The sequence below is a fragment of the Gadus macrocephalus genome, chromosome 19 (genome assembly GCF_031168955.1).
Source record: "Gadus macrocephalus chromosome 19, ASM3116895v1".
Taxonomy (NCBI): Eukaryota; Metazoa; Chordata; class Actinopteri; order Gadiformes; family Gadidae; genus Gadus; species Gadus macrocephalus.
In genome coordinates, this window is record NC_082400.1 from 9,573,351 (window position 1) to 9,591,407 (window position 18,057).

General features: G+C 43.2%; 2 protein-coding genes across 4 annotated transcripts; both read left to right on the top strand.

Moving 5' to 3' along the window:
• Window positions 1–504: 504 nt before the first annotated feature.
• On the top strand, window positions 505–6,586 carry cops4 (COP9 constitutive photomorphogenic homolog subunit 4 (Arabidopsis)). 2 transcript variants are annotated; one of them, XM_060038472.1, is made up of 10 exons: window positions 505–753; window positions 1,935–2,014; window positions 2,341–2,492; window positions 2,635–2,738; window positions 2,829–2,982; window positions 3,330–3,480; window positions 3,770–3,940; window positions 5,300–5,415; window positions 5,581–5,665; window positions 6,064–6,586. In XM_060038472.1, the coding sequence occupies exons 1-10, from the start codon at window positions 680–682 to the stop codon at window positions 6,195–6,197; spliced, it is 1,221 nt and encodes a 406-aa protein (XP_059894455.1). In that variant the 5' UTR covers window positions 505–679; the 3' UTR covers window positions 6,198–6,586. The 2 variants fall into 2 exon arrangements, with proteins under 2 accessions (XP_059894455.1, XP_059894454.1); XM_060038471.1 differs by having other exon boundaries at window positions 506–753; window positions 3,770–3,946.
• An 856-nt stretch (window positions 6,587–7,442) lies between these two features.
• lin54 (lin-54 DREAM MuvB core complex component) lies at window positions 7,443–17,563 on the top strand. Of its 2 annotated transcripts, XM_060038470.1 has the most exons (14): window positions 7,443–7,575; window positions 9,731–10,467; window positions 10,943–11,051; window positions 11,603–11,715; window positions 12,088–12,243; window positions 12,727–12,922; window positions 13,532–13,605; window positions 13,770–13,967; window positions 14,309–14,400; window positions 14,507–14,581; window positions 14,981–15,083; window positions 15,231–15,368; window positions 15,618–15,820; window positions 16,089–17,563. In XM_060038470.1, the coding sequence occupies exons 2-14, from the start codon at window positions 9,745–9,747 to the stop codon at window positions 16,282–16,284; spliced, it is 2,376 nt and encodes a 791-aa protein (XP_059894453.1). In that variant the 5' UTR covers window positions 7,443–7,575; window positions 9,731–9,744; the 3' UTR covers window positions 16,285–17,563. The 2 variants fall into 2 exon arrangements, with proteins under 2 accessions (XP_059894453.1, XP_059894452.1); XM_060038469.1 differs by lacking the exon at window positions 7,443–7,575 and having other exon boundaries at window positions 9,687–10,467.
• Window positions 17,564–18,057: the final 494 nt, after the last annotated feature.

Here is an 18,057-nt window from a genome sequence, read left to right on the forward strand (position 1 = left end):
TTGTATTATTAGTAACTTCAATCTATATAGTGGTGAAATGTTTTAACAAAATGGTTGTGAAATAAATAGCTGCCTATTTTTAATAACAATAATAGTATTGTTATAATTGTATGGCACTGACAAATAAAATAAAAGATAAGCAGCTTGAACAAGACATAACAATAACAGAAAGAAGAAAAGCCAACAAATTAAAAACTATTGCAAACTTTCTTATATTAAAAAATTAACCATACTCACACTAACCCCAAAAAATGAAACTAACCCGATTCCTAACACTAATCCTCTGAGTCTATATGATGAACACTAACCCCCTTCTAGTAATAACCCTCTAATAATAATAATAAAGAAGAGGCTTCAAGAAACCATAGGTTTTCGCGGTGAGGGGACAGGGGACGGGGGGGGTTTTAGAGTTTATGGGTAAAGTCTATGTGTAAAGTATATGGGTTGAGGCTATGGAAAGGGTAGAATCTATGGGTCCAGACTATGGGAAGAGTCTAAGCGTAATGTCTATGTGTATAGTCTATGATGGGTAGAGTATATTATGGCTCGAGTTAATGGGTAGAGTCTATAGATAGAATCTATGATGGGTAGAGTCTATGGGTAGAGTCTATGTGTAGATTCGCCCTCTTTGACAGCAGCGAGCACTGAGTGGTTGACGCTCACAGAGGAACCACCAACAATGGCGAGCGAAGTGAGGCAAGAGCTTGCCCAGCTCATGAATTCAACTGGATCGCACAAAGATCTTGCTGCAAAGTACGTACCAAACAAGGCAGTGTTAATTTATGTGTGTGTTTTTGTTTGGGATGTGCACGTTCCAGTTTCTATTGGTAGCCGTAGCATAGAGCTAGCTAGTTAGCAGACGTCAGCTAGTTAGCGCTAACGCTACATATACTATCCTGTTCATTTTAAGTTTCTCCATGGACTTTACAACTATCCATTCAAGGGTAAACTTGTTAAGAGGTCTCCTAGGGTGGTTAATATACTAATTACGTAACTGTAAGCGACAGAATGAATGTTCTAAGTTATTGATGGTGTCACTTCAGTTTCCCATTCAATTACACCAGCATGTAGCCTCGATAGCTTAGCATACCTGCAATAACAAGCTAGCACTTGCAACAACGCATCGTTTGAATCCGAATATTGGCAGGGAATGCTCGGAATACGAATTGAACTATGAGTCTTAATGAATGCCCTTGTATGCGACGCACAACCTTTTGCTGGCTGTATTGGCAGCCATATTTGAAGTGTATCGCTGATATATTTTGGGTACTTGTTATGATGGCAATAGTTTACTTTGTCAGTAAACAATCATTTATCCTACATTGGCCGGTTTAAATGTTTTTTGTTTGGTTGTCTCAAAGTGGCTAAAGTGGCTTTTTATACTAGTGGTTTCCAGGATCTAGCTGTTACCTCGAGGTCTAACTCAACTACCTTGTATTGGTATTGATAATGTCTGAGAGACATGCACAATACAACTTACACAGCAGTGCAAGATTTGTAGGTGCTTGATAAACGATTCTATCCATAGTTACTACTACTAGCTCTAGTTATTATTATTGAATGTATTGTATAAAGGGATATGTTTTTTAATAATACCCCTGTGTAATACCGCTCTTATAGATATGTATGCATACAGTTAGTCAGATGAAACACTTGTGCATTGGACTGCATTTATCTATTAACATACCTTAATCATTTACATTTTTAAAAAATAATATTTTCTTTATCATTAGAAGATGAAATTGTGATAATCTGAGGTAAAATACACCATGCATAAGATACCGTCGATCATATTGTATGCAAGATGATTCAGTTAGAAATTAACCACATTTGAAAAGACTTTAGTGCCAAAACAGGGCCTATAGACACTTAAACATACTCAATAGTTTGATGTCCTTTTCTATCAGATTCAGTAATGTAACATTATTTTTCAGGTATCGTCAAATTTTGGAGAAGGCCATTCAGTACACAGATGCAGATCAACTAGAGTTCTTAAAAGCTTTCGTAGAAGCAAGTAAGTGCTGCCTTTATTTCACTTCAACATTTTAACAGGAACTGATTTTCTATTTGTCAAACGCTTGTGGAATGTTGGATGTTCATGCTGTCCTATTGTTTTTATATTAAATGGGGATTCTGTTCTGTGTTTGTGTTTGAATGGTTGGTCATCCTTTAACAGATATTTACCTTTACAATCGTTGAATAGTTTCAACACATTTGATGTATGACACGCATATAAAATAATGTCCTTCAATCGCCCACCTGCGCCTGACCCATATAGGTTTATACGGTGTACGCCAGCATACATACTCATGCACTCTTTGTTTCCTTCCTCCCTTGTAGTGGTCAATGAAAATGTTAGCCTTGTCATCTCGAGACAGCTTCTCACAGACTTCTGCACACACCTCCCTAACCTGCCCGACAGCACCGCCAAGGCGATATACCACTTCACCTTGGAGAAGATACAGCCTAGGGTCATCTCTTTCGAAGAGCAAGTGGGTGCTATGTTTGCTCTCATACTTTTCCTGTATCTTCTGTACCCTTACCAACCCGTGACTTTAGGAAATATCTCTATTCACTGCAAGTAGCATTGTAAACTTGGCAATTCTGAATGTTAAACGGCCATTTTTTCCACAGGTAGCCTCTATTCGACAGCACCTGGCGACTATTTACGAAAAGGAGGGAGACTGGAGAAACGCGGCACAGGTTTTAGTTGGAATCCCACTGGAAACGGGACAGAAGTAAGCTAACTCTAGCTGCAAACATGTTTATGTCTCATAAGATGCAACTTCTAAAGCATTTAACCATCTCTCTTTTCGTTCATTCCATAGGCAATACAATGTAGATTATAAATTGGATACGTACCTGAAAATCGCTCGTCTATACTTGGAGGATGACGACCCGGTACAAGCTGAAGCCTACATAAACAGAGCGTCGTTGCTACAGAACGAGTCGTCCAATGAACAGCTACAGATACACTATAAGGTAACAACAACAACATGTTTGTTTTTTTTTAGCTATATGTATTATATCATTATGTGATTTGTTTTGAATTAAAAAGTCACAGTGCTCAGTGAGGCAGAATGTGTGTAAGGCTATTTGAGTCCCAGCCAAAGGGTTCTGGGTTAACCCCAATGTCCCCAGTCTAAATATAGGCATTCTGGAGTCGTTTGAATAAGAATAAATCTTAACGTAAATGACTGCAAGATTATTTTGAACCTTAAAACATACTTGTTTTTACCTGCACTGTTGATGATGCTTGGAGTTACAGAATTGAATTGTCATGAAATCAAGTGTTCATAAATGGTCTATCACTCTGTGTCGTCTCTCAGGTGTGCTACGCTAGAGTGCTGGACTTCAGGAGGAAGTTCATCGAAGCGGCCCAGCGGTACAACGAGCTGTCGTACAAGTCCATCGTCCACGAAACAGAGCGCCTGGAAGCCCTGAAGCACGCGCTGAACTGCACTATACTGGCCTCCGCAGGTACATGCAGGCTACCGCAGGCTGGTCCTACCACCATTGTGGCAGGATAATCTATTGATTAGATGGATTATCTGACCATAAGGCTCCGGGTTTGGCCTCCATACGGTCGGCCGGTAGGCATCCCGGAGCAAGATGCCCATTCCCCCTCTACTTGCCCCTCAATAACCTTACAAAATGTATTCCAAGTCACTTAGGATAGAAGCGTCTGTTAAATGATGAAATTGCGGAATGGAAGTGCAATAAATGTACTCCAATGAATCCACAACCTTCCCTCATTCTACCCACTCAGGTCAGCAGCGGTCAAGGATGCTGGCCACTTTGTTTAAGGACGAGCGCTGCCAGCAGCTGGCGGCCTACGGCATCCTGGAGAAGATGTACTTGGACCGCATCATCCGGGGCAACCAGCTGCAGGAGTTTGCTACCATGCTGATGCCCCACCAGAAGGCCACTACCACAGACGGTGACGGTGATTTTTGAATGGGCTTTTCACCTTGTTGTATTGTAACGCTGTACTGTACTGTAGCCCGCCGGGGTCGTTCCCAACCAAAGCTCAATTGTAGAGCGTCCACGTTTGAATATGCGCCGATGTTGATCAAGGAACTCTCGCACTGATGGCAGAGCTACAGATTATGGCGGAGCACAGCTTGTTCTTTAAGCGCCGAGTCTAGCATTTTCAAGAGTAAATTTTTCTGACATTCATGATTTACATTACCTAGATGGCGAGTCGTATTAAATATGTCTCCGGTGAGAACACAAGGTGCTCTACACTTGAGCTTTGGTGCACAACGACCTTCACATATACTCATTCTTCCTGTGCCCTGCCTCTTCCATTCCTCTGTTATTAATGCCACTCCCATCTCATCTCCTCACCTTTTCTCTCCACTTCTCTCTAGAGCTTAGATCGGGCCGAAAAATCAAACCCGACCCTATCCGAGCCCGTGCTCATTCGAGCCCGGCCCGGCCCGGCCCGGTACATTAACTGTAATGATGAGCCCGCGACCGATTTAAACCCGACCATTTCTTAATATGTGGGCGGTTATAGCTGACACTGTCAACAACAATTTTGAGTTGCTTGAAGTGAATCACAGAAATTGGTTAACAATTATCCAGATGAACAATGCAACAAGGACAACACGTGTAGCCTAAATGTGTGTTTATTCGTAATTGGATCGTAGCGTACATCCAAATGAAGAGACTTACAAGGCTCGGTGTTACGCTTGCCAGTGGAGGAAAACTGCGCATGACACGTTGCCTTTTGCAATTTCGTAGTCTGACTTCTGCAACTTTGTATACATTAAGAATATTATCTACCTATATAGAATATTTCGTCTGATTAATAGACAATTTTGCCCGTACCAATTAAGCTAATAGTGATTAAAAAATTTTTTTTTTTAAAAAGCTTGATCACGCCCGGTCCGATCCGACCCGAGGATAGTGGCGGGAAATATTGGAACCGACCCGACCCGCAGGCCGGGTCGGTTCGGGCTCGGGTGCGGGCAGAAAATCTAAACTCTACTTCTCTCCCTCCTTTCATCCCTGCGCTATTCTTGTTTCTCTTTCTGTGGTCTTCTCTCCTCTCATCTCTTCTCCTTTTCTCCCTCAACTCCTATATCCTCTCATCCCCTTTTCTCTCCTCTACTCTCCGTCCTCACTCCTCTCCTATCTTAATTTCCCTCCTGTCCTCACTTCAACTCTACTTCTCTCCTCACCTTTTCTCTCCTCTGTCCTCTCCTCTCAACTAAATCTGTGTGCTTGGTGAATTATTATGGGAGGTCTCCCATACATTACGTGACATGATATCTGTGATATATCCCTACAGGGTCCAGCATTCTTGACCGAGCGGTGATCGAGCACAACCTTTTGTCTGCCAGTAAACTGTACAACAACATCACATTTGAAGAACTTGGGGCATTGTTGGAAATCCCCCCGGCAAAGGTGAGAATTAATTCATAAGCAAACTGCTTTCACTCATGCCAGCGTATGAGCTTTTTTGCAAACCAAAACATTCCTACGTCTTACTTGCTCACCCCAAAGTTTTTGAGTTTACAACTGTACGTTTTCTGATGGCCTGACCTAACTCGGTCGAATCTTTCTTCTCAGGCTGAGAAGATAGCCTCCCAGATGATCACTGAAGGACGTATGAATGGCTTCATTGACCAGATCGATGGGATCGTCCACTTTGAGAGTAAGTCAGACAAAACAGCCTCTATTTGATTTGACCTATCGGTGACCGTCATGATCAATTCTATCTACAACTCGGATCACAGCAAGACTAAACAAATATCTGTTTAAAATTGAAAAGCATGTTATTGCCAGCAGGAATATTATATGTTCATGTTAACCATCTAACTGGTGGGACCATGGACAGCCTAGACAATTAAAAATTGTAATTGCTGTGGGAACAATTTGACCAATTTTATTTCTCGTGATTGGTATGCAATCATGGCAATAACAGCTGCACTGCAACTATAAACTAGTGACAGAGGACACAAAAAATCGGGCTGTAAAGTGTGCAACGTGCAAACATCGATTTCGTCAATTACATTGCACTCGAAGCCATCCACTTCCTTGTGTCTTCTCCAGCCCGCGAGCCACTGCCCACCTGGGACAAGCAGATCCAGTCTCTATGTTTCCAGGTCAACAACCTCCTAGAGAAGATCCGCACGGCTGCTCCGGAGTGGGCCGCACAGGCTTTGGAAGCCCAGATGACTCAGTAAAGCCCTCCTTTACTGGGTCCCCCTGTTATTTAAATTGGCTTTCTTATCGTTACCATTCTTCCTTTGGTCGGAATGATAATGCATTTTCATCACTCTATTACATCCTCCCCCCCCCCCCCCCCATAATTCTTCAGATCTTTGTTATTTTTGGGAGGAAGTCAGGGCTTTTATTTTCTTGGCCGTCAGGAAGTCAGGACCTGTGTTTCTTTTCCCAGAGCTATATGTGTAATGTGTCCTTGTACAATTTTTTTTTTGTTTTAACTCGACACAAAGTACAGGACGTACAATACCTGGATGAAGACAGGATTTTTAGGACATTCAGCCTAACAATGACCAGACCTAAATAATAAATCCCGCCAAAGACATGAATAAAGTCTGGAAATGAGAAAATAACATGGCATCCCGTGTCTTTGATTTTGATTGAATTAACTGAAATGACAAACTGCAATCCCATGTTTATTTCAGTATTCATGAAATGGATTGTTAATTTCTTCATATTTTCAACCCTTTGTCCAAAAATCGTGTTGTATAAGCAAATAATTGATGCCATGTAATGACATTCTCATTACAATCTTTCCTACCTTGCAACAAAAAATAGACATTTGTGTGTACTAAATAAACCTACCGGCACAAGTTTTAGAATTGTATTAATAAAAAGGAAAATGTAATCAAAGTTGGCAAACATTTGAAAGTAATTCACAAACATAAAAAGGCCATGCATAGATATCACCTTCTGCAAAAATGGGCCCCGAGGGTATTAGTCTGTCAGTGTCCCTGCGTGTACTATGGGAGTTCAATAATGTTATATGGTTTACTTACAGCGTGGTATACTCACTGGCCTTATTAGAAGATTGCTCCCATAGAATTCCAATAGTGTCTGTAAAGTCTGAACCCGATTTTTTTTTTTTTTTAAAGCCTCACAAAGCTATTTATATGCTATTATTACTAGGGTTTTCATGCTTTTTATATGTATATATATATATATATATCGAGACTATTTTATAATTATTGTAAAGTCTTATTTCAGTTTTATCATTCACATATGAACGTATGGACCAGTAGACGTCCTCCCTACACATTTAAATGTTCTATCAAGGTATAAGAATTTTTCACTGCACGGTGCTCTTCGGTTTTGCTTTACGTGATGGCTAGGGACTTTATTTAATTGCAAGAAAACACATTTTAATATATATTTTGTTATTGGACTGACACTGAACCTCCCACCTCTTTGAGTGACGAGGGAGTGACGTAGGGCTCGGAGGGCGTGGCCTCAATAGAAGTTGTCAGGGTGGAATGGCGCTCGGCGCGGTATTTTGAACAATCGTGTGTCCCTTTCGCTGTTCTTGATCTGAATACGTACCCAGTTACAACAAGTCGGGTAAGCCACTATAATAACGTGACATTGTACACTAGCGCTGACACAAAATCCACGTTGAGACCCGCCAATGCAATACGTGATGTTTGCAAACTGACGGCTAGCAAGCTAATGTTAGCAGGCTCAGCAAGTTTGCTATTCCAATAGGTGTGTGTTGGAGGAGATATGAGTCCGTAGCCTTTAGTTTAAGATGAAAAAATACACACACAGAGCTTCGGGTAATGGACCTTAACAGATCTAAAGCAGCGGGGTTTGTTTCTTGTGTAAGGAGTAGGAGTGAGTAGCCTAGTAGTCATTTGTTTTTCGGTCTATTGTTTCAACTACGAAGAAGAGAAAGGCCAATCACTTCCATAACCCAAGTAGTGTTGTTTAGTTCATCACTCTTAACACACATAACACTCAACATTTAACACTTTTTAGGGTTGTTTGTATGCGTTGGGTCGTTTTTGCTCGTTTTTGCTTGAAGGTATATTCAAGTGTGTGTATTGCACCAGAAAATACGCAGAATTGTTCCCCTAATCGACGAACCTTTCTTCCCCCATTCCTTTTATAATTGATATAAGTCATGCAAAACGAGACATTTAATGACATTATTTCCACATCGGTCCACTTTGTTTATTGTTAAGGCTATGACAAAACACGCCCGGTGTGTGCATGTCTCCTTGTCACATCCCCACCACACTGACAGCACCAACATTAATTAAGAGAGCAATGTCGGTCGTCAAATAATTTAAGTTAAATACACCGGTCTAACCGTGTCAACTCTTTTCAAACAAGTATATCCGTGTGTACTGAAATAATGTGACATTTGTGCGCGGTTTGACTCCATCCTCCCATCCTGGTTAAATGGTCCTTAGTGAGCTCGTAGTGAGCTAGTGGAGTTGATGACGAGGGAAAAATGGCGGATCTTTCGAAATCCAACTCCGGTGTGAAATAGTAGCGCAGCCCCACAAGCAGCCGGTCGCCCCGTCTCACCCTGCTGCCTCTGACCGCGATCAATGGCCCACTGACGGCCTCTGTGCGGACGGTTCAGCGTCCCTTGTTTACAGTCGCATGAACAAAATTCGGTGCGGTTCAGTGATATGCGGTGCGGTGGTTTGCCTTAGGCCATATGTGTGTTTACAGAAGTGTCTTGCGATGAGGGCAGTAATGCCCAGATCCATACGACCACCAGGACACTGCGGCCTAGCGCCAATTTATGCAATATTACAAACAACCCAGGGATCTACAAGGCAGACTGCGAGTTATTGCATTTTGAAAGGTCACAGCATGTAGTTGTGTTACGCTCGAACCCCCAGCAGCAGCTGTACAGTGGGTGAGTGGTGGTGTTTGTAAGGCTAAAGGAGCTAGCCCCGGTTGTTGCGTTCTAGTCCTTTATGGTGTTATTCGATCAGCTGTGCCAACGTGCGTATGCGTAACGCTACTTTGTCAAGTTAGAGGGGACACCAATGTCACTACATTTAGACATTAAGCCATGCATTAATTATTCTTAACTCCTTGTTCAACAAAACATTGTCCTTTGATCGAAAATTCGACTCCTTAACAAACTGTACCGTAGAGACACACTTAAGACTTTCCGTCATTACCTTCAACTAATGAAGCGTTATAAATGTATAACTAGGTTAACAACAACACCAACTGAAAAACATGTTTCTCTTGTTACACATTTATAATACAATTGGTTGAATATTAAGTATAATGTTCTACGGGATCAATTACAAGTAGAACATGCAGGCAAAACAAATATCCTCTATATTGATATGTAATACTCAATAAGTGATCAGGATTTCATTTGCAAACAAAAGTATAACAAAAGGTAACATTTCCATTAGTTAATCAGTTGGTTTGTAATTGTATTCAATACTCATTCTTGGAGGGTGAGCACTAAAGGTTATTCATTGTCCCAAGCAATGTTGATGATGTGGATGAATTTGTCTTTGAAGGATGTGTGTGAAATGCGTATGGTAGTGGCGGTCCATCTTCATGCTCTCGCAAACATCGAGACTATCATTGTAGCACTTGTTTCATGTCTGAAAGTAGCTGTGCTAAAAAAAGACAGCCAGGCCAGATATGAGGTATGAACTAATTCCTCTTTGTTCCTAACTGTTATTAACCACCAATATCTAATGTGTGATTGTTCAACAACATTTCAACCCAGATAATCTCCCAAGCATGGACGTGGTGTCCCCAGAGCTCATCAACCTCCTCCCGGACGAGATCATGGATACCGAGGCCATCATCGCGGAGGAGGTCCCCGTCTCCGCGGCCCAGCCGTGTGACGTGGCGCCGGTTCCCATGGAAACGGACGCGCCCGTCACCACGGTCACGCATAAAAACCCGCAGCTCTGTGCGACCCTGACGCCGGCGCCCCTCCGGAGCGGCCTGCCGAGCCAGCTGACCCTCGTCGTCTCCAGCGCCTCTTCGTCGCCGTCGTCGACGCTGGCCTTCAAGCCCATGTTCGCCACGTCGACGGTCACCTCCACCCGGACCACGGCCAGCCTCGCGGGCGCCAGCGTCCCCGCCGGCAGCGGCTTGCAGAAGCTCTCGCCGGGCTCCTTCGCCATATCCGCCGCCAACCACCAGATCATCCTCAACAAGGTGGCGGAGGCCACCAAGACCTCGGGCATGGGGGTGAGCGCCAGCACGGCGCAGGTCATCAAGCAGGATGGACAGAAGCTGCTGGTCACGACCATCGGGAAGTCGGGGCAGCCCATAATGCTTCAGCTGCCCCAGAAGAGCGTCCTGGGCCAGGCCTCGGGGGACAGCAAGTCCCCCGCACCCCAGTACAAGGTGGTGACGATCGGGGGCAGGACGGAGCTGAAGCCGGTGATGGGGAGCCCAGGCAGTCCACTGCCCGTGTCGGCGCTGCAAGCCCAGCAGCTGAAGACGTTGCAGGTAGGGTGGTCTGCCGTTCAGCTCTGCCAGGGATGTCTAGTTATTGCTATATTATCGCTGGGTCATTCTGGCACCGATGTTTGTTTTGACCAAACAGAACCCCACACTGCCGATCCTACACAGGGGTTAAGACTAAGACCCAATCCCATTTCTACCCCTTCCCCTTACCCCTCCCCCTTACCCCTCCCCCTTGTTTTGAAGGGGTAAGGCCCAATCCCATTTCTACCCCTTACCCCTTCCCCTTAGCCCTTCAAAACAAGGGGCAGGGGTAAGGGGAAGGGGTAAGGGGTAGAAATGGGATTGGGCCTAAGACTTAGACAAAGACTTTACACTGGCAACATGTTTGTTGCAATCAGAAACCACTCCCGCCGTAGATCATAGTCCATTCTAATATCTAAATTCAACACTTTCTGGATTCTGGAATTCAGACATGTTTAAACTATTTTCTTTAACATATACCCTGCCTCTTCCACAGATTGCTAAGAAAGCACAGGTTTCCTCGGCGGCTCCCATCAAGTACATAATCACCAAAACCGTCAGCAAAGGATTGACGTCTCAAACAACCGTTTCTCCCGTTATTGCCGGTAAGTGGATTTCCTCGTAAAAATGGGTGTTGTTAGGGAGTGATTAAGCTTGTTTTAAATGTGCATTGATCCTACACCGTTTGATTTGGTGGAAGTACTTATCAGACTATCCAACGGTTCAATCACTGAGGCATTCGTGTTAAAAAGAGGAAAAATCCATTTCCAGTTTCTTTTGAAAAGATTTAAGGCAGTTCCCGTCCATTTACTTCAAACTTATTTTACATTAAGATGATGTAATGACGTCTTTTTGATGTATCTATTATGTAAAAAATCAGGACCTGCAATCCGTCAAGTGTATTTATTTTGTTTTGTTTAGTTAGAAACTTGGTCATGTAGAACATTTGACCCTAGTTGCACCAATATCGATCCAAATGCTTCTGTGATTGTACCTGCGTAGAAAGTCACGGCATAAAAACATCCGCTCAATGACTGAAGTAAATATTTTACAGCTATGTGTGGAAAAAATGTGTTCAACTGAACATATCGTGGTAGTATAGTTACAAAATAGAATATATTTAATCATTTTGTTCCTGTGTGACGTAACCCCTTAGGACGAGTACTGAATTCACCAGTGATGTCCACGAAGACCATCAGTATCTCAGAGTCTCTCAACACCAGCCTGCATAAAAAGATTGCCATTTCGCCTCTAAAGTCACCCAGCAAGGTATGGTTTCTGAGCTTTTTAAGTCACGTAAAATTGCTTATGTTAGCATTTAATTCCACGGCGTCATAGTGACAGTGTCATCTCTAAACACTAACTGCCAACCCAGCTATTGTTCAGAACCAAGATGGCCGCTTGAATAAGGCCCATTATTGATGTGCTGTCAATGTCGAGCTAGGGCCGTGAAGATGTATGTTTGCTTTTATTAAAGCTTCCCGGTTTAGATTAAATACGAAACATGCTTGAAGCAAGCCTCAGAACTGTTAAAATGTAGAGGTGTCCGTTTATGTAAAAATAATGCACACACTTGGAACGTTATTGATCATTCAGGATCAAGTAATTATCAACATCTTGGTTTGATTGGTTCCCCGTCAGCTGACCGTGGTGTCGGTCGCCTCCCAGACCCCCAACGCCACGCAGAAGTCGATGGGGGTCCCGGTCAACATGGCCCTGGGCCAGCAGATCCTAACCGTGCATCAGCCCGCTGCTGTATCCCCCTCCAAGGGGGTATCAAACCAGTCCGCCGCCCAGGTGAGCATTCTCTAGAGTCGTGTGTGTGTGTGTGTGTGTGTGTGTGTGTGTGTGTGTGTGTGTGTGTGTGTGTGTGTGTGTGTGTGTGTGTGTGTGTGTGTGTGTGTGTGTGTGTGTGTGTGTGTGTGTGTGTGTGTGTGTGTGTGTGTGTGTGTGTGTGTGCGTAGAGGTTTGACGTGGAGAGGTTCTTATTTACCGTTGACTTAACACTCTGGAACGGCTGCAGCGGTGTACGAATTTGCGATAAGACCTTATCTGTTATTCATTTCACACTGTTTATAATGGCCTACTGGTAAACATCCTAAATGTCACATCCAATAACAACAAAAAAGGTCCCTTTTATGTTATTAGAGAGCTGAAGACGGTTGAGGCAGAGATCTCCTATACATAACCCAATTACGCTAGTTTCTATGAAGAACAACAAAACTCCCCATAACGACAACCATAACATCCTCAAGCACATGATCTTCCGCCCCCGCTCAGAGCCTGAAGCCGGTGCAGACGGTGACCATGGGCGGCTCCCACTTCAAGACCATCATCCCCCTGGCCACGCAGCCCAACGTGCAGCAAATCCAGGTCCCCGGCAGCCGCTTCACCTACGTCCGGCTGGTCACCTCCACCACCGCCAACCCCACCACCCTGCAGGCGGGGGGCCCCACCACCAGCACCATGCAGACAGGTGGGGCCGGGGGGCTGGGGCTCTGTGTATGGAAAGGGGCCGGGGGCTGGGGTCCAAAACGACTTTGGATGGAGGATGGGTTATATGAAGTGGTTGAAATCGCTATGGTCAAAGATTATGGATCTCTCTCTATTTTTATGTCTATCTACTTGTTTCTATCTACTGTACCATTGATCTCTAGATGTCTAGCTGTCCATCTATTGCAATTTATGCAGCAAACGCTGGTTCGGAAGCTAATTAATGATTATTTATGGATGGAAAGTGATTCTCTATCCATGTTCATATATCGGTCCTTATCTGTGTGTATTGAGCCGTCATTCTATCGACAGAGAAATCAACATTGAAAATATTATTAATGGTCTTGTTTGTCTATCCATCTTCATCTGTCGGTCTTTATCTATGTATATTATTCATCCATTGCTATCTCACCACCATCACAAATTAAGCGATTGACAAACAAAGCTAATGACAAACTAAAATCGACTAATCTAGAAACTAGCAGCACTTATTGCCTCGATGTCGATCATATGCTTGGGTTGTTCTCAGCCTGGCTTGTAAGTCTCTTTGGTCTGTCAAATGACCTAATTGTAACTGAATAATATCCCACAGCCAAACCCATGGTGGTCAACACAGGAACGGTACGGATGTCTGTGCCCATCGCCCCGGCCCAGACCATGAAACAGGTGCCCTGTTAGGTTATATCATTATTTTATAGTCGATTGTCTTTCCTAATTTGAATCACGAAAATGTCACACAGTTAAATTTATAAAATAAAATACAATTTTAGAATATATATAAAAAGAAATCATCCACAGAGAAAATGTATTCAAATATTTCCCGCCACTAGATGGTGCCAAAGTCGATTACGACGACGACCCAGGTGCTGACCAACGCCCAGACCCAGCAGCGGCTGATCATGCCCGCCACTTCCCTGCCCCAGATCCAGCCCAACTTCACCAACCTGCCCCCAGGGACTGTGCTGGCACCAGCCCCCGGGACGGGGAACGTAGGCTACGCTGTGGTGCCCGCGCAATACGTCGCGCAGGTCGGTTGTGATGGGAAATCAGAGATGAATATAATTAAGTTTATTTAAACAATATTTATTTTACATTTTTAAGAGATGAACGCTAGCTGTGAGAATGAGGAAGATAAGACTGTATTATAATAATGATGCTATCCCTATTTAAAATATTACATGAAAATAACTATGTTGATAAGTTCGATGTTGAGAGAAAAAAGGCCTTTAAAACTGAAAAGGCCTCCAGAGGGGTTGTTTATGCTAGATTTTCTCTCCGGTTATGCATGCCTTTTGACCACCATGTGTGGAAATAAAAAGATCAAAACCAACTGAATTCTAAATAGCTATGTGTTGGGTGATCTCCCCAGCTCCAGCAGTCCTCCCTGGTGACCATGGCTAGCAGCTCTGGGTTCCACACCCCCACCGGGGCCCAGACCCAGGCCCGGCTGCCTGTCAACGGGTGAGGAACAGCCCAAGAACCCCTGAAGCCACTATTAATGTTAATTAAGGTTTGGTCCGTGTGTAGGTGTATGTGATGTTGGTCTAAACCCACTTTGTCTTCTCAGCTTGTCCACGGCAACAGACTCCTCCACGAGGCCTAGGAAACCGTGCAACTGCACCAAGTCACAATGTCTCAAACTGTGAGTCTGATATCTTTTGAGGGCAAGGATTTGGGTCTTTTTTTATTTAATTTTTCTGTGGTTCTTATATTAGGACATACAAACCCTAAAATCAGATGTAAATCGACTAACCATTAGATAGTTCACCATTCATTCATTCAAGATAATCGATCAGGTAGAAGCAACCTGTACATGTGAACCCTCATACGAATGAAGAATGCTGAAAGAAAATAGGATGGATAAAATATGAAGTAGGAGGTTGATAAACTTGCATCCCTCTCAAGGTAGTCTGACAATGTGTTTTCTAGGTGTACCTCAAGCTTCATATGCAGAGCAATGTGTGTTCTGTTGTTCATGATTTAGATTGACCTCTATCCTTAAACACGGAGAACTAATAGTCCGAATGGTCTCATTCCTCAGATATTGCGACTGCTTTGCAAACGGGGAGTTCTGCAATAACTGCAACTGCAATAACTGCTTCAATAACCTGGAGCATGAAACGGAACGACTCAAAGCCATAAAGGTTAGGAGCCATTCAGCTCTTTGTGTCCTGAACGTATATCACTAATTGCAAAGCTCTAATCCTTCATTCTAACCCAAAGTTACCCTCTATCTCGTTATGTGTCTCCATGTCTATTTTTAATCCCTTCTACTTTTTTATCCTCCCAAGACGTGTCTGGACCGCAATCCCGGCGCTTTCAAGCCCAAGATCGGCAAGGGGAAGCAGGGGGAATCGGACCGCAGACACAGCAAGGGCTGCAACTGCAAGCGCTCGGGCTGTCTGAAGAACTACTGTGAATGCTACGAGGTGCCGGCCCCCTTCTTGTTCCCCCTGCCCCCCAAGAGGAAAACCTCGACCAATCAGAGATGTTTTGGAAGCAATCTCATGGATGGAGTTCAATTAGCAATTAGCAACTGATGAAATGTTGGCTCTCGTTTTCTTTACCAAGCGTTGAAATGACATGGATTTTCTACCCCGTTCAAATCCTGTTTCAAGTCATTTGTGTCATCCTCACCACATTAAACCACTAAGATGTACCTGTGATTTGCTCTACAGGCGAAGATCATGTGCTCGTCAATATGCAAGTGTGTCGGCTGCAAGAACTTTGAGGAGAGCCCAGAGAGGAAGACTCTGATGCACCTGGCCGACGCGGCAGAGGTGCGGGTGCAGCAACAGACGGCTGCCAAGACCAAGCTGTCCTCGCAGATCTCCGACCTGCTCACGAGAACCACGCCAATCAGCACGAGTGGAGGCGGCCGGTAATCAGGATTTATTAAGCCTACACGTGTTAAAGAATGGATTCCTCTTAAAAGTGCAGTAGGGGAGATCGGGAGTTGTAAAGAGAGAGAGAGCGAGCAGGATTCTGAATCGAAACGGCCGAAAAGAAAGCCTGTGTGATTGACAGACAAGATTAATTCCCTGAACCAGTCACAGAAGGGAGGCCCTGATTGGTTAAAAAAACAGGCCAGTTCTTTGTCTCTATCAAAATACATAATGATTTATTTGACTTTTTTTTGTCCCTCTTAGGCTGCCTTACACGTTTGTCACAAAGGAGGTGGTGGAGGCGACGTGCGAGTGTCTCCTGGACCAGGCCCGGCAGACTGAGCTGAGCGGGCAGCCGCAGGCCCTGGCTGAGCGGCTGATCCTGGAGGAGTTCGGACACTGTCTCATGAGGATCATCAGCTCGGCGGGGAAGGCCAAGTCGGACTGCATCAACTGTTAGACCTGGACTCCCCTCGACCCTGTTCCCTGGGTCTGGCTCATTCAGACCCCTGTTCCTTAAAGGAGCCGCTTGGGAGTGAGTTGGCAGAGAATGAAACCAGTCCCGTTTTCCCCTCTCATGTACCTCCATTCTACCCCCCCTGGGCTTTTAATTTGAAGGACAAAATAATGACTTGACATCAATGGACATTGGACAGTAGAGTGAGCTACTGCCTTGCTAAGGATCGCAGCCGGATGAAACCGGACTGATAACGCTAACTCGGACACGCATTATGCACAATGTTGGCAGAGCTGCACATATTTTGGATTAAAAAAATAATCTACAAATTCTTGTAGCTTAGTGCTAATATGTTTCCGTAGTCATGTGCCTACCTGGAAGCTCAGTTGGAATAATGAGTTTTGTTTTTTCTCTCATCATTAGCAATGACAAATGGCTAAATATATGTAAAGAGAAAAATGAACACAGTAGGATTTTTTGCGTCCTAAATGCGCGGAGGGTAGCTCATTCAACCTGCACACAGATTGTATATTTGACTGATAACAATTTGCTATTTAATTTACTAATATTCTCTTTGCCAGGTATATCCATGACTCCATTAATGACATCCTTTTTACACCTGGCTTTACAACCATGTCCGATAATCTTGTGTGAGCGCGTCCTCAGAGAATTCTGGAGAAAATCCCTACAAAATCAAGTGTTCATGGTAGTTTTTATGATAGCTTAGCATTTGGCCTGATTATAAAATTGTGGTGAGTTATTTAAATATCAGGAGAAAATCTCTTGCCACAATCAATTTATAACTGCTTGTTTTGTATGTTTTTATTTAATATTTTCCTTAAATGCCATCCCTCCCTAATATATTTAAGAATTAAGCTAGGCGCCAACCTTATGGCTAGTTTATACTGATTCTTTAACCAACAGACTTCTCAAATTGTGAGTTTTCTCTGGCTGCAGGAAATATGTATGGTTTAGATTCGCAACTTGTACTTCATCTTGATAATTTTTTTTTACTTGAATTTAGTACCCAAAATTACCCTAATACAAACATTGGTTCCCTCAGGAATAACCCGTAAAGCATTTTCGGATTATTCCAAGATGGATGAAAACATGAGGATCTGCAATAGGAAGATTCTGTCACCTTAGCGACATGGAGCTGTACTGTATCGTGTTTGCTTTTAATTCAGATTCAGAAGTATTGCTGCTTTTGACTGTTTGTCTTCCATTCTTCACAATATTTTGTCAATGCAAAGTTGCCTTAAAATAATTTTGAAAAGCAAAAGCTTTAGTTAATGTGTTTGGACACGAACAAATATTTTTGGTAAGTTGTGTATATGAGAGGTGTACATTGTGCTTTTAAATTGTCTAGTTAATATAAGTAACTATTTTAACAGGGCATTTATATGAAAGTAATATTTAAGATTGAAGTCAAAAGTGTTAGTTAAGATTAATATCATTAGAAATCAGAAAGTATGTTTCTCTTTAGAAGCGGTTCTGTAGCATTCAATACGGAACTGTAGGTAAAATGGCTATTTGGGAACAGGCTTGACAAAGGCTGATTTTAGTAGTTTCTAATAGTAAAACCTATTTCAAGAACTTTGAATTGGCATCATTGTCGATATGAGGTCATCAAATTAAGAGTGATCTTCTTGGAATTATAACGCATTTCACAATTGCGTTCAAATGCCGTTTGAATTGTCGTTTTGTGCAGTTTCATTCTTCAATCGCTTTGTTTTCGTGAATACTGTCAACATGCAAATTAAGACAATTTAGCTC

Coding starts and splice junctions, on each gene's coding strand:
- cops4 (XM_060038471.1), top strand. CDS start 680: ATGGCGAGCGAAGTGAGGCAAGAGCTTGCCCAGCTCATGAATTCAACT. Junction 3,947..5,299: donor CACTACCACAGACGGTGACG/GTGATTTTTGAA, acceptor ATATCCCTACAG/GGTCCAGCATTCTTGACCGA. Junction 5,416..5,580: donor TGGAAATCCCCCCGGCAAAG/GTGAGAATTAAT, acceptor CTTTCTTCTCAG/GCTGAGAAGATAGCCTCCCA.
- lin54 (XM_060038470.1), top strand. CDS start 9,745: ATGGACGTGGTGTCCCCAGAGCTCATCAACCTCCTCCCGGACGAGATC. Junction 15,084..15,230: donor AACGACTCAAAGCCATAAAG/GTTAGGAGCCAT, acceptor TATCCTCCCAAG/ACGTGTCTGGACCGCAATCC. Junction 15,369..15,617: donor ACTACTGTGAATGCTACGAG/GTGCCGGCCCCC, acceptor TTTGCTCTACAG/GCGAAGATCATGTGCTCGTC.